Genomic DNA, 23,159 nt, shown 5'->3' on the forward strand with positions numbered 1-23,159 from the left:
CAAAGGTCAGATTACTTCTCTGGTGCAAACGGGGCTAATGCCCATGGTACAACATGTGTCTTTAAACAATATATGTATGATTGCCCATGGCTGAAGATATGCTTATTATTTGCATGTGTTATGCTTTTTCCTCTAAGCATTTTAGCAGAAAATTTGTGTTTCGACTGATAGATTTCTAACAATCCTAAATCAGGAAATGAGCAAACTAGCTGTCATTTCTGTTCAGCCAGGAAGCTGGCTGTCTTGAATCAATTTTTGCACATTCAGATATGTACTCACTTGCAGATCCTTCTGTCAATTTGCGACTTTTATCCCTTAGAAATTGCTTGTGTTACTGTACCATGGGCATTAGCTCCGTTTGCATCAAAGGAGTAATCTGACCTTACATAGCTAAGTCTGAGAGAGGTCCAGTGGAATCGGTGGAGAAAATTGAGTTAAGGAGTTGAATGGTCATTTGATATGGCCTGACGGGATAAAACAAAATCAAAACTAATTACATAGGCTAAAATAGCATAGAATCAATGTGAACATAATTTTTAGTGGCAAATTATTGAAGCCAAATTTTTAGATAGCAAATAATCGAAGCCTAACTTTTAGATATCAAATAGTCAATTTTCTCGCAAAATTTCCCATTCTCCCTGGGGATGGCAACGGACCCATTTTACCCAAGTGTCTGCGGGTAAAAACCCTAACAGGTGCGGATTTAGATTTCACTTAGGTATGGTGCAGGTTTAAAGTTAAACCTAACGAGTATAAAGAGATACGTATGAAATAAGTTAACTTGTGCTCGTTTCACACATGTATCCATTCCATACATCTAATATGTGGACTTATTTTATTTTTAATATATAAAGTTTACACTTTTTTTAGATTTCTATTTATTTCTTCTCCTCTCCTTCACTTATTACTGAGAATAGCTGTATTGAGTGTGGTTTCATAAACTTGTATAGAATATGAATAATAGGTTTAATATGTTGTATATTTATTATTTGCTTACGTAATTGATTTTATAATATTTGTTTACTATATTTATGATATATAGGTATGCTCATGGTGACGGACACATATTTCAATTTTTATTCGTGACAGATAATAGGTGCAAGCGCAAATTGAAAATTAGCTTGCGGGTGCATATATTCATATAGCTTCTAACCCAGGTATTATTCCCGGTGCCATCCCTACTCTCCCCCAGAGCAACACAAAACCCCTTCCTTCCTCAAACCCTCGCTCGCTCACTTGCTCTCCACCGCGGCTGCTCTGCTAGCCTAGGGTTTCGCCGCCACCGCCCCTCACCACCCATGGCGAGCGGCGGCGGCACCATCAAGTCCGTGTCCGCCTCGCTCTGGTGGGACTCCTTCGTCGCCCTCTCCGACGACCTCGACCGCGCCGCCGCCACCACCTCCGTCCCGGACGCCCTCGTAAGGTCCCTATCCAACCCCCGCCTCGTCCCCGGACCACGTCAGCTTAATCGTTGGCTTCGTGCTGCAGGCGAAGCGGATCAAGGGCCACCGCGCGTGGCTCCGCGGGTCGCTGTCCATGTTCGGGAAGCCCAACGAGGCGTCGAGGAGCGCGCTGGACGCCTGCGAGGTCTCCGTCGGGGAGCACCGCATCGCCATCAAACCGGAGCTCAAGGAGGCTGCGCTTCGCGCGAGCCAGTGCCTGGTAATTTCGCTTTCCTGCCCTACATTTTGGACGAACGTAGTCAGTACGGTCTCATTTCAGATAGCTGCTAGTTCGAATATGTTTGTTGAGCAGTTTAGCTCAAAATTGAATGTATTAGTGAAACCGTATAGATCCCTATGTAGATTAGTGTCAACTTATTGCGATTTAGGAGAATTGCTCAAATGCTGAGTAGTGACGAGTAAGATTGCTCATATTTTACTTCAACTTGGAGTTATCCTACACTTGGTTAATATTACCCTACTATTTTCTGTGAAAAAAACAGTCTCTGACGTGTATTGGTTTGCCTATGTGATTAAAATTACTTGGATTTATCCAGCAACCTGTCTTCAAATGTGATCTTTGCCTTTGAGTCAGAACCCTTTGAAATCTCAAATGTGGTCCTACAGTGGTTTGGAGTTCGGAGCATAAATCAGAAGATGTACTTTAGTTTACTGGTGCTAGGATAAATTCGATCTAGATGTCTCATATTTTCACTAGAACATGGTAACGTCCTTTGAAAATCCTTGATTATTTAACATTTGTTCTCCATTAGACTTAATGCACATGGCTGTTGTACCTTCATCTGCCATGTACATTTCATACTTGAGAGCCGATATTGTAGTTTACATTCTTTTATTTTAATGTTGGTTTCAGATATGTGCTGCATTTATATACCTGAGTGTTTGCAATTTCTTCATTAGACTGTTAGTTACTCACACGACTCTCCCAAATTGTAGCCAGTTACCATCATCCGTATGACATGGTGCACAGGATATTAATAATAATCTGATATAATTTTTATTTTTTGGTCTAAATGTTTGTCACATATTTTTGCCGGAATGTTTTGAAATAAATATTTGTAGAGTCGAATGCCGTTCTTCATCAAAATTTTGATAACATCTCCTGCTGTTTGATGTAAACTTTGGTCATGCTTTTTTTTCCAATACCCATGTCATCTTGCTTTTCAAACCAAAAAATTGCTGTAGTGCTAAATTTAACTTTCCTCTCTCAGAACTTGGATGAGGTGCAGTCATACATTCTGGTCAAGAGATCTTCAGAAATCTCTCCAATGGTCCATGATTCTGATGCTCAAGAGTTTCTTCGTCTGGTATATTTCTGTATGATATTTGTTTTAGACAATATGTTCAACCTGTCTACCCTCAGTTCTATTGATTGTAGAAACTAGGTCAATGCTTGAGTGTAGTTTGTTCCACAATGTGATACAATTACAGTTTGTCTGTTCACATCGTTTTATGTCTCGTTATCTTCAATTGCTAGAGTTCTGTTTGCCATCGAAATGAGAGATATTTTGAAGTTATGTTACAGTAATATACCTAGAGTTAAATCATTAGCATATGCTGCTGGCCACTCTGATGCACCCCAGATGTTTCGAACATTGGCCACTCTAAAGTAGTTAAACAAATTAAGTTCATCTAGTGATTGGAATCCGCGATCTCCAAAGGTAACATCTGGTGTCCATCAAAAACATTGTTTGTATCAAGTAAAGTTAAGGTTTAATCACTTATACCAGTTTGAAATGCTATCTGTGTCTTGTAACTTCTCTCTTACTTTGAAGGAATACTGTGAGTTACATTTGGTATACTCAACTGGATCTTATCCATGCTAGAGTTGAAACTTATGGTTTGTATGATAAGAATACCAGAGTTGTCATCATTTTTCTACCTTGTGTTCATACTACCTTTACTATAGTTTAATTGTGATTGTTAATATGACATGGCCAGGTACTCATGATCTAATAGAATAACATTGCTCTTTTTCTTTGAAGGTATCTGTACAATATTACCTTGAGCGTCAATGCTTACTGAAATGTATCAGAAGAATCTTTGTTCTTGGAAGTAAGTTTGTAGCGTCATTCAGCTATATATTATTAAGAATTATATTAGAACAGCGTAAATTTCCATTTTCTACTTCTTGATTCTCTACTGCCTTTATTCTCTTTTCACTTCAGTACTGGCTCCATTCTTTTATGATTGATGTTTTTGAAACCGTGTGGATAACTCTTCAATTTTGACCATCTGTATATGGAGAAACTTTATAAAATAATATTTTTACTTTTCAATACTAGCATGCAGTTATAAAATGAATGGTATAAGATAGGGCAACTATTGTCTAAAGTTGTCCATGGCATATTTCAAAGAATGAACTCTTTAGAACATCATTTGGCAAAGAGTTTTTTTGGTTTGTGGTGGCATATCTTAAAACCTGTCACTCTATCCTGTGTGTTTTAATGTTTCCTATATCTAAATCTTATCGTTACTCTAGATTGTGATAGTAACTGTTGAGAAAAAAATTGTTTCTTACCCTATTTGTACATCTCTTCATTTTGTTGTCACCACATACAGATGATGGTTCTAATGCAACTGAGGTCATTCAAGAAGAAGCCTCACTATTGATTAGTGAAGAGATAGAACGAAAACTGATTTCCATCATTGAAGATTCTTTTTCAGCTGCATTTTCTATTAAAGCGGTATGGTATATTATGAATCTAGTGCTAATTTTATGAAACAAAGAACAGATCATGTCATGTTTTATCTTATAATCCTTACATAATCAGTTACTCAGTTTATCATTCTTAGCAGTCCGTAATTTTCCATACCTTCTACCTGGCACTACTAAAAGTGAGGAAGTATAGCAAGATGTCTCTGTTTTGATTGGAGTTCCTTATACTTTTTTCACTCTAGCTTGATGTGCTTTAGATTTCTCAACTATTAGCGAAACCATTATTTATTAAAGGAACCTGTTTTGCATTATAACTTGAGAGTTAGTTACTTTCACAAGCAAGATTCACCGCTAAGGTTCTAAGTGAGTAGGTGGCACACTGCTGACACCTATAGGCTTCATTTATACATAAGAATGAAATTGTGAAGGAATCAGCTAAACTTGATCAGTATATATGTAATTTCATATCTATTGTTGCTTTGCTCTTGATTTCTTATTGAAATGTAATCGCTGGAGACTCACATGATTTGGGCGTTAAATTCTGTAATACGTTTCAAGCCTAACTTTAACTAATGTTATAATCTGGCTTGTTCAGGCTATAGAAAATGAGTGAAAAGTTGGCTATGGAATGTGGGCTTGTTCAGGCCCAGTTCTACTTTGGCTTTTTCGCAGATGGATAGTTTGTGAGGGAGGAAACTGTTTGTTACTCGAGAGACTTCTCGAAGAGCTGAACACTGCAATGATAATGACAAGAATTCAACTTCAAATTTCTCTTTTATCTTGGTCTTAGGAGTATTTGTGGTATTTGTGGTATTGCAGTGATAGCTAGGTTTGGTATCCTTTCTACTCTATATACATATGCCCTTGGGCCATTGAAGTAGATATCCACTTGGCTTGAGTTTCTCCCAAAATTAGCAGTTATATTAACTCAACAAGTGCTAGTCTGGTTACCTTGATCTACCCAATAGAGATATCAGACATGTAGCTGACAAAGAAGTTTTGCATACCCCGGTACTCAGCTAAGCTTTTGGACTTGTTATTTGCTGTAAAACTATTGTTTGCTGGACTAGATTTGAACTGTAGTGCACTTGCAGTTCCCATAAAAGTTCTTTTGCAGTTATGAGACCATAGTTTCCTCTTTAAGCTTGTCCTTATGTGAGATGTGTTTATAACTTTATATACAATAAACACCCTCACAAGGGTATATGTACTACACACACAATTGCATTATTTTCCCTTTCATTTTTGCTGTATCTTCTGAAAACTTTCTCAGATGTTACAATTGCCTGATATAACTTGACTATTTTGCAGGAAGCAGCATTTACAGTATCCTGTCTGGAAGAAACTTTGATTGAAATTAACTTGATTCTCGACATTTTGTTTCTTGCTTTCTATGATAACTTCTCAAGATGTAATGGTGAACTGTGGATAACTTTGTGTTCAATTTTTAAGGTAGTCTTTTTTAGACAGTGCAGTTAAACTTCTAGTTATTTTCACTTGATGTAAAATCTTTGATTTCATGAATGCTTATCCTTTTAGGATATGCTCTGTGGTTCTTATGATGTTGGGAAATTTGCTATATCTATTGTGGCAAAGAATTCATTTCATTATGCTAAAGCTCAGCTACTTCTTATTCTTATTGAAACTTTGGACTTCGAAAATCTCCTTCGAATGATTCGTGATGAAGTTCCTTTCAGGTCTCATCTACTTCCTTGATTTTATTTGGTGGTATTTTAGTGTATTGGAACATGTGATATATGCATAGCCTTTCAGTGTATTTTTTTCACAGGAGCTTACATTACATTTTATTCTTGTCTCAGTGGCGGATGTTCTGCATTTTCTATTGGTGATATTCTAGAGATGGATGTTGAAATATCAAAATTGTCTGAACTTTCAATGGTAGAATTAGGACCACTTATACTGGCTTGGGCAGTTTTTCTTTGCTTAGTTCTGTCTCTTCCAGGAAGTAATTCCAACTTGGTAATGATGATACACTACCTGATACTATTACCATGGCACTACAACAGACAAATACTGTAAATCTTATTACTCTTAATGCTCCCAGGAAATTGATCATACATCGTATGCCCATCGGGCCCTTGAGTTTGCACCATTCAATTATGTACTAGGAGTTCTTTGCTCCAGCATCTTCAGGGAGTCAGATGTAAGTGCTCTTCTATTAATAGTTTGTTTTTCAGTTTCTGTTTCTGACAGTGATATTGCTCTTAATTTTTTGGTGGTCGTGAATAGTCCGATGGAGTACTATATTCACTGATGCTAGTTATTCCCATTCAGAAGTTGTTCTTGTTAGCTTTGCCAGGTTTCAGTGAGGAAATATAAGGGGGAGAGGCCGATACAACTGCAAGAGATTAAATTGATGTGCGGGATCGGTTTAATAGACACTTAATGGGTGAAATGCCAAGTGCTTTGTATAGAAATAAGTGGTTGCGGTACTCTTAGTTGCCCTCCTTATGGTCCAAAGTTCATTGATGCCTAGAAAGGCCCCATTCAATTGACTCAAATGACCCTAGGTGTATGATATGCTCTAGTATTCTTCTGTGTCAATTAGCTGTCTGCATCTGGACTGATACTTACTGTCTCGACGGTATATGAGGTACCTGATGAATTCTATAATAATTTGTATTGGGTATGATGCTAACAGTCAATGAGCCATCATGTTATTAAAGCTTGCAACAGTGCAACACCACTAACATTTTCTTCTTTTCGGAAGCACTAAACAGTTGAATAATGTGACTAACCCTCTCGAGAAGGGAAGTTACGTTATTGGCCCAAGTTGTTGAGGTGGTTGATGTTCTACAGGAGAAATCTTTTCTTTAATGTGCTGGAGGGATTTACAATATTATCTTCTGTTTACTTTTAGATTCTGATGGACAATAAATGTTCTCTGAAATTCTGCAAATACTGATCAAAATGTCTTCCGGTGTGCCATATTTATTCAATACAAGAGAAAAATAAGACCAGTGACATTGAATTGATGAAAGATCCGATGGGGATATATCTTTTCTCACTTCTGTTTTTGGATATGGAAAATAAACATGGAAAATAAACTGTCGTATTTATTTTATGTCCATTATTCATTCCATGTTGATTTTATTAATACACTCTAGACCGATTTATAACTAGCAGAGCATTTCATTAAGTTACAAATCTTAATTTCAGGGTCCTGTTTCTGGTTATCGAGGTATATTGCGAACATTCATTTCAGCATTCATTGCTTCATATGAGATCTCTTACCAGGTAATGTAAACCCCTTGGTTAGTTTTGGTCATGTTTGAATTGAACTCTTGGTGAAGGCAAAACTGCTAAGAGGTGCTTAACTGGTTGGTTGTATTTTTTCTGTGCAGTCAGAAGACAGTTCTCTTGACATAATTTTAAGTATTGTATGTGAAGTTTATGATGGAGAGGTTTGAATATGATTACTGTGACAATTGATGTGGAATCATTCATGTATTAGCACAATATAAATCATCTTATGGTCTTATAATTGTACAGGAATCGCTCTGTATGCAATTCTGGGATAAAGATAGTTTTGTTGATGGTCCAATCAGATCTGTTCTTCATATGGTGGAGAAGGAGTATCCTTTCCAAATATCAAAACTGATTCGCTTCTTGTCAGCTGTTTGCCATGGACACTGGCCTGCTCAATGTGTGTATGTAATTGTTTTCTATCAGTGTTTATTTCATTCTAGTACTACTTCTGTGCAGATTCTGATGCTCCTTTCCCAACACAATTTCTATTCTGCCTATGTCGTGCTTCTTAGATATTCGTTTGTGTATTCTCAGTGTGTGATGTTGTTTCTTTGTTTACTCAGACTAACATAACTGAAATACAGGATGATGTATTTGGTATATTTGAGGAAGAGAGACTTTATGATCTCATAATACACCAGATCCATCATCCTGTATTTGTGTATTCTCATAATGATCCTATTTTAATGTTATGTCACATGCATGATTTTCTAATGGCCTTTGTTCTGTGGATGTAAACATATAGAACATACTCAGAATTGCTGATATACACAAACCCATCTTGATTTACAATTTGCTGAATGATCTTCACCAAAAATTTTACTTCCTTGTCAAACTGTTTTATTTTAACAGGCTATGTCTATAATTTTTTGTATGATCTTTCAAGATGTTTTGATCTAGTTATGCCTGACTTTGTGGTTAAACATCAATGCAACGTTACCATACCCATTAGGAGCCTTATAAGCTCATGAACTTATTATAGTGTCTTGCTTCTTTGTCACTTCAATCTAGTGCTGTATCTAGTTATTTTTGGCATACTTGGTTGCAGATATAATTATCTTGAGAGGATGAATGGAGTTACAACATTGTATGCCATCCCTAGTAATGTTGCTGACAATGTGAATCACTCTCATGAAATTGAAAATCACCATCCAATCAGTATTCCTGGTATCGAAGGTATTGCAATTCCCCGTGCAAGCCATGGTTACATTTTCAAAGTTCTTGAAGGGGATGCTGCATTAGTTCGCTGGGAGGTAAAATACCTTCTGTGTGCTACCATACTTCGTTATATGTTTGCACACTTTTGTGTAACTTTGTTTGTTTCTGGATCATCCCTTGTCTGTTGAAGTCAGTTTACTCTGTTTCATCTGTTGCATCATTATGCCCTATGTTTACTTTTATGATGACAATAAAAAATCTCTTTGCTGCTTGTAAGTTATTATTCTTTAATGTGTTATTACTTATTAGGTCATCCATAGATTTCTTTCTCTTCTCTTTTTTTATATTTCTTTCAATTCAAAGACTGTATCGTCTAGTATAGTGCATGTATCCATTTTGTTGTACTGGGAAATTAGTGATTACTCCTGAATAATGAACTTGAGGTTTGGTTCAACAACTGGTCAGACAAAGATGTAAAAGCAAGAGGAGACTACGGTCACTTGTACCGTCCATGCAATTGTTGTAATAAAATTACATTTAAGTTTTTTTTTATCATAATTAGTAAGTGCAAGTAGAAAAGAATGTCGTTTATCTTTTGGAAGTATTTACAGCCAGCCATTTGTAGCACCTAATTCATGGATTATAACGATGAATGGAACACATTAACAGTAGGTGCTATATTCCTTGATTTACTTATAGTACCTTAGATTGTCCTGGATGGAAATATGTTGTAGGGCCAATTTTTGCCTTTAACTAAAGTACTTGATCAAACTCTCTCTGTTAGATCTATATGCATAGTGTTAACATTAATGCTGTACAACTATAGTATCTTTGGATAGTATTTTTGTTATTCCTACAATATATCCGAGTAGTTTCTTCCCATGCTTTTGTATGACACTGGCATTGATTTCACATCAGTATATCAGACCCTAGTCCTAGATGGGACAATTCCTGTGCATGTAAATGTAACAATAATGGTAGGAATGAATTGAAGAAAGGGAGGTATCCTCACTCTGTGTTATTTTAATTGCATTTGCTTATTTTCTGTATATGATCTTTTATTTTTAGTTCTACCATGGAAAGCAAAAAAATGTTGATTGCTTCCGCTGCCCTAACTCTACTATTTATTTTTCTGGAAAATTTTGCTGACATAAGCTATATTTGTGTAGTTCCCGCATTCTGGCGTTTTCTTTTTGCTCGTAACTTTGGCGCAAGATCTCCATTCATGCAATTATGAGGAAGCCTCTGTTATCATGGACCTACTTTATCGAATGGTGTCATCAAACAAGGTACCGACTCTTTGTTCTATGGCCTGCATTTTGAGTTGCTAGTCGGTTTTGGTCAACCTGATGGTTGTATCATCGATTTAATGTGTTTACTGAATAGTCACCGTCACTCATTCACTCTTCGTTCCTCTATATTGTATTTTTTTTCTTTTAAGATTATGCACCTTTAATGCCGTTCTATGCTTCACATAATTTTTTTTGAAACTTGAATACGAAACCTTGTGTCCCTATAGGACCTGTGCTTTGCTTTGCTGCATGCTGACAAGTCACTGGCTGTTCAAACATCAAAGAACTTGGGACAAATTGAAAAACATGTCAGGTTTGAAACATATACTCAGTTTCAATATAGTGCTTTGGAAGTTGGAACATAATATCGAATACTATTCCTTGTCCTTCTCAGGATTGATATTGCCAAAATATTTTGCAATTCCATTTTCAAATATGTGCAAGATGTTAAGAATGCCGACATATTGTCCAAAACTCTTGGTCTGCTTGCAGAAATGCTCAAATGGTAAGTTTAATTCCTCTTGTCTTGTTCAAATAATTGAAGTAGCAAATGAAGCATTGTAATGGAGCATTTTTCTTGGCACTTACGGTTGTTTGTGCGTCGGTGGCACTTACCATTTAGGAATTGAGAGAAACTGTTGTTGCTGTGTTTATTGTAGACCAAAAGGTTGATACATATATAGAGGAGGGTGAACAAGAGTGCAAAGCAAACAAAATACAAGCTAATTCTAGGCTAACACTATCGCATCCTGATATTTATATAGACGCTTAAGCAAAATGCACTCAATACGTGAAGAACAGATTTTTGGTTATGTTGAATCCAGTTATTAACACATCTCGTGTATTCTCATCAACTTACAAAGTAAAGCGGGAGTACAGGCACACACATGAAGAACTCATACTTTTGTTATGCCTTATAGCCCAATACGTGAATAAGTCATGTGGCAGAACTCTGAAGGACCTCAGTAACCAACAGCAAGAGCAAAGATCCAGCAACATAACTAAACCAGGAAGCAGCAACCATATGTTCAAAATACAGCCATAGGTGAACCTCACAGTACTGAACCATTCCATCACTTAGCAATTCCAATACTTATATAGTCCATGAATAGCCAAAAAAGAAATTGGCAATACTTGTTTCTCGTCTTCAGCCTTTCTACATCTGGAGTATAGGGCCCCAGGTTTGGACTATGAGTATTTTGCTTGTTCTGGACTGTTAGAAGGACATAATTGGCCGGTCCTTTGGGCCTTGGGTTAGTGCCGCATAGGCCTGTTAGGCGCCAGATCTCCTGGCTGTGCGTGCTCCCTAAGGATAGATAGATGACTTGATTAGGCAATGATCTTAGGTGATTGGTGCTATTCCATAAACCAATCCTGATGTTTTCTTGCCTATATATGTACCTGTGCTTTGCACCCCATAATCATCGATTGATCTCCTGAGCCATATCCTGCTTTCATGGTATCACGAGTCCGGGTCTTCACCCCGATTCAACACCTTCCGCTGCCCTAGCGCGCCCTTGCGGCTGCGCCTCCCATGGCCGGGACTCCTCCTCTTACCCCTCGGGCTGCCGTCGCCGCCGCCGCTGAGTAGGCCGTAGCCACCGACGCTGCTGCCACGGAGCAGGCGCGCACTGCTCAGGCAGAACAGGCCGAAAAGGAAGCAGCAGATGCTGCCCAGGAGCGTGACGCCGCCGCTGAGCGCGCACGCGCCGCTCTGGCTCGTGCCGCCCGCGAACGCGCGGCCACTGATGGTCCCCCCTGCGGCGATGACGACCACAAGTCTCACGTCTCCGACCGAGATCATCGCCCCATCCACGACGCCATGCTGCTCCACGAGGCCGTCGCCGTCCTCAACCTCCACGCTCAAGCCGTCGCTGTGCAGAATGTCCGGAGTCTCATCCCCATCATCCTGGACCTCAACTCCGACAACTACACACGCTGGCGCGAGCAATTCCTCCTTACGGTCGGCAAGTTCTCCCTCGAGCACCATGTCCTCTCCGACGACGCCGATTCCAGCTTCCCGGACTGGACACGCATGGACTGCGTCGTCAAGTCCTGGATCTTTGGGTCCATCTCCAACGACCTCGTCGAGACGGTGATGGCACAGGGCGCCACCGCACGCGACGCCTGGCTTGCCGTTGAAACTCAATTTCTCGGCAACCGCGAAACGCGCTCTCTCTACCTCGACACCCAGTTCCGCACCTTCGTCCAAGGTGATCTCTCTATTGCAGATTACTGCCGGCGCTTCAAGAGCATGGCCGATGCACTCGGCGATTTGGGTGAGCCTGTCACGGATCGCACACTCGTGCTCAACATCATCTGTGGCCTCAACGACCGTTTCGCCACCATCGGTATGCATCTCCGCCGTGGCTGCCCGTTCCCGTCGTTCCTGGACGCCCGGGCTGATCTGCTCATGGAGGAACTCACCATGGCCAATCGCTCGTCCACGACCCCCACCGCGCTCGTCGCCACCGCCCCTCACGCGACCTCGACTGCTTCGACTCCGGCCAGCGGATCCCGACCCACCGCCCCATCCTCCGGCTCCGGGGGTGCGGGTTCCGGCGGCTCGGGCTCCAGAGGTGCCTCTTCGAAGCCCAAGAACTACCGCGGCAAGCGCGGCGGCCGCGGGCGCGATGGGGCAGCTCCTCTTCGACAAGCACTGGCGGCAAGGGCCGGTCTTCTGGCGGCGCAGGCGGCGCCGCCACTGGCACCGGGACTAACCCCGGCGGACCGTGGCCCTCTTTCTTTAACCCGTGGACTGGGTCTATTCAGATGTAGCTCGGTCCACGGCCTCAGGCCACGGCCCAGCCTTACCAGGGTCGTCCGGGCCTGCCTCAGCAGCAGGCGCTGATGGGCCTCGGCCAGCAGGCGTTGGTGAGCCTTGGTCATCAGGCCCTGCCTCCCCAGGTCCTGGTCCCGCAGGCCTTCGCTCCGCCAGGCTTCTACCCCGGCCCACCTCCGCAGCAGGCCGCATCTACCGCCCCTGCGCCGTGGGCTGCTGCCCCGCCTGGGCTCCAGCTGATGGGATAAGTCTCTGTGCTGCGTCTCTGTGCTGCGTCTCTGTGCTGCATATGGTCTTTGTGGGGCTGCTTCAGATGGTCCTTAGCTGGTCTTTGTGGTCCTTTCTAGGGCTACAGCATCTAGGACAGCATCTTAGCATCTATGACAGTATCTTAGCATCTAGGACAGCTAGGACAGCATCTAGGACAGCATCTTAGCATCTAGGACAGCTAGGACAGCATCTAGGACAGCATCTTAGCATCTAGGACAGCATCTTAGCATCTAGGACAGCTAAGACAGCATCTAAGACAGCATCTTAGCATCTAGGACAGCATCTTAGCATATAGGACAGGTAGGACAGCATCTAGGACAGCATCTTAGCATATGCTTGGCTGGCTAGCAGCCTATAAATATGTATCCCCAACCCCTCAGGTTGGCATGGTATTTTTGTGAGAAATAAACAAGAAAAATTGCCCCAACTCCTAGTGTCATCCTCTCTCGATGAGAGTAAGAATTCAGCTACTACCAAGAGTAAGAATTCAGCGACTAACAAGTGGTATCAGAGCCGTAGTATCCTGTAGCCTGAGCATCTTGGTATCAGAGCCGTAGTATCCTGTAGCCTGAGCATCTCCTGCTCACCTCCTTTCCCAGCCGCGCAACAGCCCCAGCTGGGAGCAGCAGCAGCTCCGGCCGCCCCTGCTCACTTCTCTCCCTCTGCGCAGACGAGCAGCAGCTCGTCTGAAGCAACCCTCTCCCCACGCAGCAGCCCCCGGGTAGCGCGTCATGTCCGCAGGGCAGTCTCAGCGCTCGGTCGCCTCGAGCACGCGGCGTCGGCAGGAGGCCGAACTTGCAGCGGCAGAGGAACGCGAGCGAGCGGCGGCAGAGACCGCTGCGGCAGCGGCAAGGGCGTCGAGGCTGGCAGCGGCGGAGCTGGCAGCAGTCAGAGCGGAGGCGGAAGCAGCGGCGGCGGCGGATGCAGCGCGTGCGGCGGCAGCAGAGGTCGAGGCTCTGCGCGGCAGCATCAGCAGCTCCGTTTCTGCTGACGACAGCGCCGACGCGGACCTCGAGTTGCTGGGGAGGAAGGCAGCGCGAGCGCGGGCGGCACAGTGGGCAGCCGCGCACGCCCACGAGCGCGGCGGCAGCCCAGACAGACGCAGACGCGCCGGCGGCGCTCCTGGAGGAGGCGCGCACGGCGGTGGCGCTCCTGGAGGAGGCAAGCACGGCGGTGGCGCTCCTGGAGGGGGCGAGCACGGCAACGGTGGCGGACGGGCCGATGGAGAGCGCGGCCTTCACAGGCAGCGTGGCTCTCTCTCCCCGGATCGGTACCGTGGTTACCACGGGCTCCAGGCTGTTGTCAGGGACGTCGGCCCCGGCGGTGGGTGGCCTACCCTCACTAAGACCAACTATGTCGAGTGGGCTGCGGTGATGAGGGTAAAGCTCCAGGTGCGGCACATGTGGGAGGCAGTCCGGTACGGCGACGTCGACTACGACCAGGATCGACGGGCGCTGGATGCCCTCATCGCTGCAGTCCCGTCCAAGATGCAGTTCTCGCTTACCAATAAGCGGACTGCCAAGGAGGCTTTGGACGCCATCGCTGCGGCACGCATCGGCAGCGACCGCGCCCGCAAGTCCACACTGCAGGCACTTCGCAAGGAGTGGGAGAACCTGGCCTTCAAGCCAGGTGAGGACGTTGATGACTTTGCTCTCCGTCTCAACACTCTGTTGCAGAAGATGGTGCAGTTCGGCGATGACACCTACGGCGAGGAGAGAGCTGTCGAAAAGCTCTTCCGTTGCGTCCCCGAGAAGTACAAGCAGATGGCTCGCTCGATCGAGTCCCTGCTGGATCTCTCCACGATGTCGATCGAGGAGGCGATAGGTCGACTCAAGGTCGTCGACAGCGATGAGCCACAGTCTCTCTCGGGGCCCATCACCACTGGCGGGAAGCTCCTTCTCACTCGGGAGCAGTGGGCTGCCTGCCAAGGTGACCGGAAGGAGGAGCCTTCTTCCGCGACAGGCGGCCGCAAGCGTGGCAAGCCGCGCAAGGCGCGCAGAGACGCCCAGGCCGGGGTGCGAGGACGTGCCGAGGGTGATGCCCGCGGAGGCGCCCAGGGCGGCGCCGCTGGCAAGTACAAGCCAGCACGAGACGACACCTGCCGCAACTGCGGCCAGCTTGGCCATTGGGCCAAGGACTGTCGACAGCCACGACGCGGCCAGGCCCATGTCGCACAGGCGGAGGAGGAGCCGGCTCTGTTCATGGCACATGCAAGCATCGAGCTACCTCCAGCGGCACCGGCTGCAGCGGCTCTCCTCCACCTTGACGAGCCAAAAGCACACGCCCTCCTCGGCGACGGCTCCGGCAACGACAAGACTGACGGGTGGTGCCTCGACACCGGCGCCACCCATCACATGACCGGTCGACGGGAGTTCTTCACCGAGCTTGACTCTAGCGTCCGAGGCTCCGTCAAGTTTGGGGATGCCTCCGGCGTGGAGATCAAGGGCGTCGGCTCCGTCATCTTCACCGCCGTGTCTGGTGAGCACAGGCTGCTCACCGGAGTCTACTACATCCCCGCGTTGAGGAACTCTATCATCAGCTTGGGACAGCTGGATGAGAACGGTTCGCGCGTGGTGGTTAAGGATGGAGTCATGAGGATTTGGGATCGCCATCGTCGCCTTCTTGCCAAGGTAACCAGAAGCGCAAATCGACTCTACGTCCTTAACGTGCAGGTGGCACAACCCCTCTGTCTCGCTACTCGTCGGGATGACGAGGCGTGGCAGTGGCACGAGCGCTTCGGGCACCTTCACTTCGAGGCCCTGAAGCGGCTCAGTGCCACGGAGATGGTGCGAGGCCTGCCGTGCCTCGACCATGTGGAGCAGCTCTGCGACGTCTGCGTATTGACGAAGCAGAGGCGACTCCCCTTTCCCCAGCGGGCGAGCTTTCGAGCCAAGGAGTGGCTCGAGCTTGTGCACGGGGACTTGTGTGGTCCGGTGACACCGGCCACACCGGGAGGACGACGCTACTTCCTGCTGCTCGTCGACGACCTCTCCCGCTACATGTGGGTGATGGTCCTCGGCAGTAAGGGAGAGGCTGCGGACGCCATCAGGCGTGCGCAGGCCGCTGCAGAGGCGGAGTGCGGCGGCAAGCTGCGCATGCTGCGCACCGACAACGGCGGCGGCTGAATTCGCGTCGTACTGCGCTGATAAGGGCATTCAGCGCCACTACTCCGCGCCGTACAGCCCGCAGCAGAACGGCGTCGTCGAGCGACGCAACCAGACGGTTGTGGGGATGGCTCGGGCCCTTCTCAAACAGAGGGGGATGCCGGCTGTCTTCTGTGGAGAGGCGGTGGTGTCGGCCGTCTACATCCTCAACCGCTCGCCTACCAAGGCGCTCGACGGCAGGACGCCGTACGAGGCTTGGCATGGGCGCAATACCGGCGGTCTCCCACTTGCGAGTCTTCGGCTGCCTCGCGTTCGCCACGCCTTGTCCCACGCCCATCCTCGCCCTTCGTTGAACACAACGTCGCGCGCCGTGCGCACACACTGTGTCTTCGGGTCGAGGATGCGGTAGGCCTTCGAGCCCTCCGCGTAGCCGATGAACACTCCCGGAGTGCTCCTGTCGTCGAGCTTGCTGATGTGGCTAAGCTCCTTGGCGAACGCGAGGCAGCCGAAGACTCGCAAGTGGGAGACCGCCGGTATTGCGCCCATGCCAAGCCTCGTACGGCGTCCTGCCGTCGAGCGCCTTGGTAGGCGAGCGGTTGAGGATGTAGACGGCCGACACCACCGCCTCTCCCCAGAAGACAGCCGGCATCCCCCTCTGTTTGAGAAGGGCCCGAGCCATCCCCACAACCGTCTGGTTGCGTCGCTCGACGACGCCGTTCTGCTGCGGGCTGTACGGCGCGGAGTAGTGGCGCTGAATGCCCTTATCAGCGCAGTACGACGCGAATTCAGCCGCCGTGAATTCGCCGCCGCCGTTGTCGGTGCGCAGCATGCGCAGCTTGCCGCCGCACTCCGCCTCTGCAGCGGCCTGCGCACGCCTGATGGCGTCCGCAGCCTCTCCCTTGCTGCCGAGGCCATCACCCACGCTTGCGGCCGCCTGTCGCGGAAGAAGGCTCCTCCTTCTTCCGGTCACCTTGGCAGGCAGCCCACTGCTCCCGAGTGAGAAGGAGCTTCCCGCCAGTGGTGATGGGCCCCGAGAGAGACTGTGGCTCATCGCTGTCGACGACCTTGAGTCGACCTATCGCCTCCTCGATCGACATCGTGGAGAGATCCAGCAGGGACTCGATCGAGCGAGCCATCTGCTTGTACTTCTCGGGGACGCAACGGAAGAGCTTTTCGACAGCTCTCTCCTCGCCGTAGGTGTCATCGCCGAACTGCACCATCTTCTGCAACAGAGTGTTGAGACGGAGAGCAAAGTCATCAACGTCCTCACCTGGCTTGAAGGCCAGGTTCTCCCACTCCTTGCGAAGTGCCTGCAGTGTGGACTTGCGGGCGCGGTCGCTGCCGATGCGTGCCGCAGCGATGGCGTCCCAAGCCTCCTTGGCAGTCCGCTTATTGGTAAGCGAGAACTGCATCTTGGACGAGACTGCAGCGATGAGGGCATCCAGCGCCCGTCGATCCTGGTCGTAGTCGACGTCGCCGTACCGGACTGCCTCCCACATGTGCCGCACCTGGAGCTTTACCCTCATCACCGCAGCCCACTCGACATAGTTGGTCTTAGTGAGGGTAGGCCACCCACCGCCGGGGCCGACGTCCCTGACAACAGCCTGGAGCCCGTGGTAACCACGGTACCGATCCGGGGAGAGAGAGCCACGCTGCCTGTGAAGGGCGCGCTCTCCATCGGCCCGTCCGCCACCGTTGCCGTGCTCGCCCCTTCCAGGAGCGCCACCGCCGTGCTTGCCTCCTCCAGGAGCGCCACCGCCGTGCGCGCCTCCTCCAGGAGCGCCGCCGGCGCGTCCGCGTCTGTCTGGGCTGCCGCCGCGCTTGTGGGCGTGCGCGGCTGCCCACTGCGCCGCCCGCGCTCGCGCTGCCTCCCTCCCCAGCAACTCGAGGTCCGCGTCGGCGCTGTCGTCAGCAGAAACGGAGCTGCTGATGCTGCCGCGCAGAGCCTCTACCTCTGCTGCCGCCGCACGCGCTGCATCCGCCACCGCCCTGCTTCCGCCTCCGCTCTGACTGCTGCCAGCTCCGCCGCTGCCAGCCTCGACGCCCTTGCCGCCGCCGCAGCGGTCTCTGCCGCCGCTCGCTCGCGTTCCTCTGCCGCGGCAAGTTCGGCCTCCTGCCGACGCCGCGTGCTCGAGGCGACCGAGCGCTGAGACTGCCCTGCGGACATGACGCGCTACCCGGGGGCTGCTGCGTGGGGAGAGGGTTGCTTCAGACGAGCTGCTGCTCGTCTGCGCAGAGGGAGAGAAGTGAGCAGGGGCGGCCGGAGCTGCTGCTGCTCCCAGCTGGGGCTGTTGCGCGGCTGGGAAAGGAGGTGAGCAGGAGATGCTCAGGCTACAGGATACTACGGCTCTGATACCAAGATGCTCAGGCTACAGGATACTACGGCTCTGATACCACTTGTTAGTCGCTGAATTCTTACTCTTGGTAGTAGCTGAATTCTTACTCTCATCGAGAGAGGATGACACTAGGAGTTGGGGCAATTTTTCTGGTTTATTTCTCACAAAAATGCCATGCCAACCTGAGGGGTTGGGAATACATATTTATAGGCTGCTAGCCAGCCAAGCATATGCTAAGATGCTGTCCTAGATGCTGTCCTACCTGTCCTAGATGCTAAGATGCTGTCCTAGATGCTAAGATGCTGTCCTAGATGCTGTCCTAGCTGTCCTAGATGCTAAGATGCTGTCCTAGATGCTAAGATGCTGTCCTAGATGCTGTCCTAGCTGTCCTAGATGCTAAGATACTATCCTAGATGCTAAGATGCTGTCCTAGATGCTGTAGCCCTAGAAAGGACCACAAAGACCAGCTAAGGACCATCTGAAGCAGCCCCACAAAGACCATATGCAGCACAGAGACGCAGCACAGAGACTTATCCCATCATTCTCCCCCTAAGTCTTGTGCGTCGTCTTGTGGGAAAGTTGAACCATCCCGGTCCTGGAGCAGAGCTCAAGGAACTTGATCCTCCCAAGAGGCTTGGTAAGCAGGTCCGCGAGCTGGTCCTTGGTGTTGATGTAGCTCGCCTTGATGCTCCTTTCCTCCAAACAGCCTCGGATGAAGTGGTACCTCACCCGGATGTGCTTACTCCGTTCATGGAAAACGGGGTTCTTTGCCAGGGCCAGAGCGGACTTGCTGTCCATCCGGATGAAGCTCCTCTTGAATCACCTCCACAAATTCTACAATAACCTTGACCTCCCTTGGGTTCAGCTAATGTGGAACACATATTACGCCAATCACTCAGTGCCCCATGTTGTAAATGATAGGGGCTCCTTTTGGTGGAGAGACATCCTCAAATTTGCTGATCACTTTCGGGGCATTTCACGATGCAGACTTGGCAAAGGACGATCTGTGCTACTTTTGTTGGATCTCTGGGACGATGACTTGCTTAAGGATCAGTTGCCTAAGCTGTTTTCCTTTGTCAAAAATGAGCATGTCTCAGTGGCGGCTTTGAGAGGACACGTCAATTCACAGGCACTTTCATATTCCTCTTTCGGAACATTTTCCAGGAGCTCACAGTGTTGCACCAAAACGATGAATGACACTATATCTGGGGCAATGGAGCATACACAACAAATAAATTCGACAACTACCCTTTCAGAAACATCCAACCTCCACCCCCTTTAGATGGTTCTGGAAGGCTGCATGTAGCAGGAAACTCAAAGTGTTCACATGGCTACTCTTAATGGACAGTTTGAACATAAGGAACATTCTAAAAAGGAAGCGACTTAAGATTGAGGGCAATAACTACAATTGTGTCATATGCTCTACTAACATTGAAGAAACTGCTTTTCATCTCTTCTTCGCTTGACCCTTTGTGGCCAACTGCTGGTCCTCGTTCCAGATGCATTGGGATCTCAATCTTCAACTCTTCATGATGATGCAGAAGGTTGCAAAAGACTCACAAAATCTTTTCTTTATGGAGCTCTTCATTATTGCTACCTGGAGCATTTGGAAGTAGAGAAACAACCTCATTTTCAAAAGTATTAGGCCTTCCCTCCCTGGATGGAAGGGTTGCTTCATTTCTGATTTTCTTTTAAAGTTAAATAGGGTTCATGAGCCTTTGAAATCGTTGGTGTCTCTTTGGCTCTCCTCTCTTGTATAGTTTCCCCCTCTCTTTGCCTCTTGTTCTCTTATTCTGTACAGTTTTCCTTTTGTGTTCTTTATAATATATTTATACAACAGTGGGGGTTTCTCCTGCTGTTTTCCTTTCAAAAAAATAGCCCAATATTCATTTTCTATCTTTATTTCAGCCCAAAGGCCATCTTTGGTTGTTAATGATGTTCCATTGATGCATACGTTTAAGTCGAAGTTCCTTTTTGGTTCTATTCATGCTGTTAAGTAATCAGTATCTTTATTGCTTGCCATAAATGATGCTTATTGTTTTGGTAGGGACTCAAACAACTGTAGTAAAATTATTTTCAGACTAACATTGTAAAATGGCTTTTCCTGTGTTCCTGCCCAGTGAAGCTGTCCTTTATATAAAGTTCTTGATTAATTTATAGTTTAAAACTACTTTGGTTAATGAGCTGTTACTTTCATGTCTATTTAGTGCTCCTTATCATGTGTTTGACGCGGCATTTGAGTGCAACATCTTCACTTCGCAATTAAATGGCCCATCAAGGTAATTTTTGTTGTTTCTTTTGTTCAAAATATAAGTCCTTACTAGGAGTAACATCATAACTTTGTTGGGTGTGATTTCAACACCTCTAGCTTAATTCATCTTTGAGGCGTTCTTTGTCACTGCTTGGGTTGCCCCATGAGGGTAATGAGTGTTGTATACATACCTCTAGTTGTTCGCGAAATAAAACGTGCACAGTTGTAGATATTCCCTCTCTGTCAACATGATACATCAATTTTTAAAAGCTCAAGTTTCTATACTCATGGTGAATTTTCTGTTTCTGTAGTTTTTATTTTCAATTCTTGAAAGTGAATTTCCATAAGATAACTACTGCAGTTACCTCTCTGCAGTGATTGGTTACTTTCTGGTGCACTAGCTAGAATGATTTTTGCTGCCTCTGAGGAACTTGGAGATTGTTCTTCACTTGCAGCTTCAGGCATGTTTCCTTCCAAAAGAATTCGTTTTCTTCTAAGCTTTTTCAACATTTGTCAGTTTCATTTTAGACACCCCATTTCTGTCTTTACTACAAGTCTGTTACAGAACCCCATCATGGTAGATTAAATGCGCATTGACCTTTTCTTTTAAATGCTAGTTTTGGCAGATGCCTTTTCATTAACGTCCAATGAACATGAACCTGGTCCGGAGTACTTGCAAAATCTGTCTTGAGCATTGTATGTTGATAATCAGAATTGCTAGAACTGATCGCAAAATGTTAACAGACATACCACACAACTTGACTAGGGCCCTGTTTGTTTCAGCTTAAGATTATAATAAGCTAGCTTATTTGCAAACAGCTAGCTTATTTGCAAACAGCTAGCTTATTTGCAAACAGCTAGCTTATTTGTCCAGATTATTATAAGCTGAAGCTTTATAATAAGTTAGCTTATTTGTTCTGAGCTGAAACAAACAGCTAGCTTATTTATCCAGATTATTATAAGCTGAAGCTCAGATTGTAATAATCCCATAAGTTTAGAACATTTTGGTGCATCCTGATTTGAGTAATGTTGCACACTCAATTGATTCTCAATTGAGCACATGAATCAACGATGTAATTGAAAAATATGAACAGGGTAATCACCAAATACCAAACAAAGTCCACAATGACTGGAACACATCCATAGGCCAACCATCATGCCAACACCTGTCCAGACCTTAAGTTTCATGTTATCTATGCACTTTTACCAAAGTTATTCTTATGTTCCATATGCCATTAGTCAAAGTTATTATTGCCTACACTACCCATGAGTAAGCATAATTAAGCATTTTAAACCAATAACATGAAAATAACACTAAGGCTACAAGGAATATTGAGGAAATACTAGTAAACCCTAACATTAGGTCGACTACACATATTTTACAAGCATGCAATTTATAAAACAAACACTTTACAAAAGTAGGTGCAAAATGTTCCAGGACACTTGCCTTCTTTGAGTTGCTGCAGCTCTTGGAGATTCTCGAATGTCTCTAGGATAAACTCGTCTACACGCGGAGAAAGCAAACAACACTAAGAACAATGCACCAAACAAGGCTAAAACAGATACAAATGCTACGGTTGGCTAGGTTACGATTTTAGAAAAAGTTGGGCATGAGAATCGCTGAAATCAGAGCTACAACGTGAAAACTATGGCTATTTGAATATTAAAAAGGCCAAAATAGAAAAATATTATTTTTCTGGAATTTAAGCTAATTTATTTGAATTTATTAAGGGTCAAAAACATTTATTTATAATTTTACATAATTATTTTATCACATAAAACTAAGTAAAATACTAACAGAAATTCTATAGGATTTTATTTACATTTTTAGGAATTAAAAAGGAATTAAAACAATTTTTATATGCATTAAAACATATTATAAACATTTATTTTGCTAAAGAAAACATAATTAAAACATTATTAAAATTATTCTAGATTTTCTAAAATCATTTCCGTAATTAAAAAATTTATTCTGAATTTATTTACATTTTTTAACACTAAAAAGATATTAAATAACATTAAACAGGATTAAAAAACTAATTGCAGAAATAAAACACAATTAAAACATTTTAATAAAATATATTCTGTTGAGATAATCATTTTTAAACATTTAACAATTTTATTATCTAATTTATGGAGTTTATCCTAAATAGAAAGCCTATTTTCAGATATTACGATTTTCACGAATTATTTTCTAAAGGCGAAACCTAATTATTGCGCATGCTGATATCGGCAAGTCGACTGGATGCGCTGACGAGGCAAACCGTGCTGACTGTGCCGCTATGTCAAACAAACGTGCCTATGTGGCGTGGCGATGCTGACTCAGCTAAAGGCTGATTAAATCTAACGTGTTGAAACTCGATCGGGCGGCAGACGGCTGGGTTTAATAGCACGAAACCGTATCTAACTTCTAATCTACGTCGTGCGATTGAGATCGGATGGTGGGTCGAGTTCTACCTCTTCTCCGACGACTAGACGGCGACGGCTCCCGCGGCGGATCTTCGCCGGAGAAGCTCAAAAATGACGCTGTGATGGTTAGGAGTCGACGGCGAGCGGCGGAAGACGACAAGCGGG

General features: G+C 45.8%; 1 protein-coding gene across 3 annotated transcripts in view; it reads left to right on the plus strand.

Moving 5' to 3' along the window:
- Positions 1-1,169: 1,169 nt before the first annotated feature.
- Positions 1,170-23,159, plus strand: part of LOC133907725 (uncharacterized) — a 37,443-nt gene continuing 15,453 nt past the window's right edge. For 2 of the 3 annotated variants that reach the window (XM_062349803.1, XM_062349804.1), the window contains exons 1-18: positions 1,170-1,418; positions 1,489-1,662; positions 2,675-2,770; positions 3,449-3,518; positions 4,026-4,150; positions 5,434-5,574; positions 5,662-5,819; positions 5,943-6,102; positions 6,188-6,286; positions 7,303-7,380; positions 7,488-7,547; positions 7,636-7,793; positions 8,441-8,645; positions 9,720-9,839; positions 10,070-10,155; positions 10,237-10,347; positions 20,542-20,613; positions 20,961-21,046. In XM_062349803.1, coding sequence (XP_062205787.1) covers positions 1,299-1,418; positions 1,489-1,662; positions 2,675-2,770; positions 3,449-3,518; positions 4,026-4,150; positions 5,434-5,574; positions 5,662-5,819; positions 5,943-6,102; positions 6,188-6,286; positions 7,303-7,380; positions 7,488-7,547; positions 7,636-7,793; positions 8,441-8,645; positions 9,720-9,839; positions 10,070-10,155; positions 10,237-10,347; positions 20,542-20,613; positions 20,961-21,046 — 2,119 coding nt within the window. In that variant the 5' untranslated portion in view covers positions 1,170-1,298. Of the gene's footprint in view, positions 1,419-1,488; positions 1,663-2,674; positions 2,771-3,448; positions 3,519-4,025; positions 4,151-4,753; positions 5,134-5,433; positions 5,575-5,661; positions 5,820-5,942; positions 6,103-6,187; positions 6,287-7,302; positions 7,381-7,487; positions 7,548-7,635; positions 7,794-8,440; positions 8,646-9,719; positions 9,840-10,069; positions 10,156-10,236; positions 10,348-20,541; positions 20,614-20,960; positions 21,047-23,159 lie in introns of those variants that run through there. The other variant, XM_062349805.1, reaches the window with a different exon arrangement.

The sequence above is a fragment of the Phragmites australis genome, chromosome 24 (assembly GCF_958298935.1).
Source record: "Phragmites australis chromosome 24, lpPhrAust1.1, whole genome shotgun sequence".
In the NCBI taxonomy this organism is placed as follows: Eukaryota; Viridiplantae; Streptophyta; class Magnoliopsida; order Poales; family Poaceae; genus Phragmites; species Phragmites australis.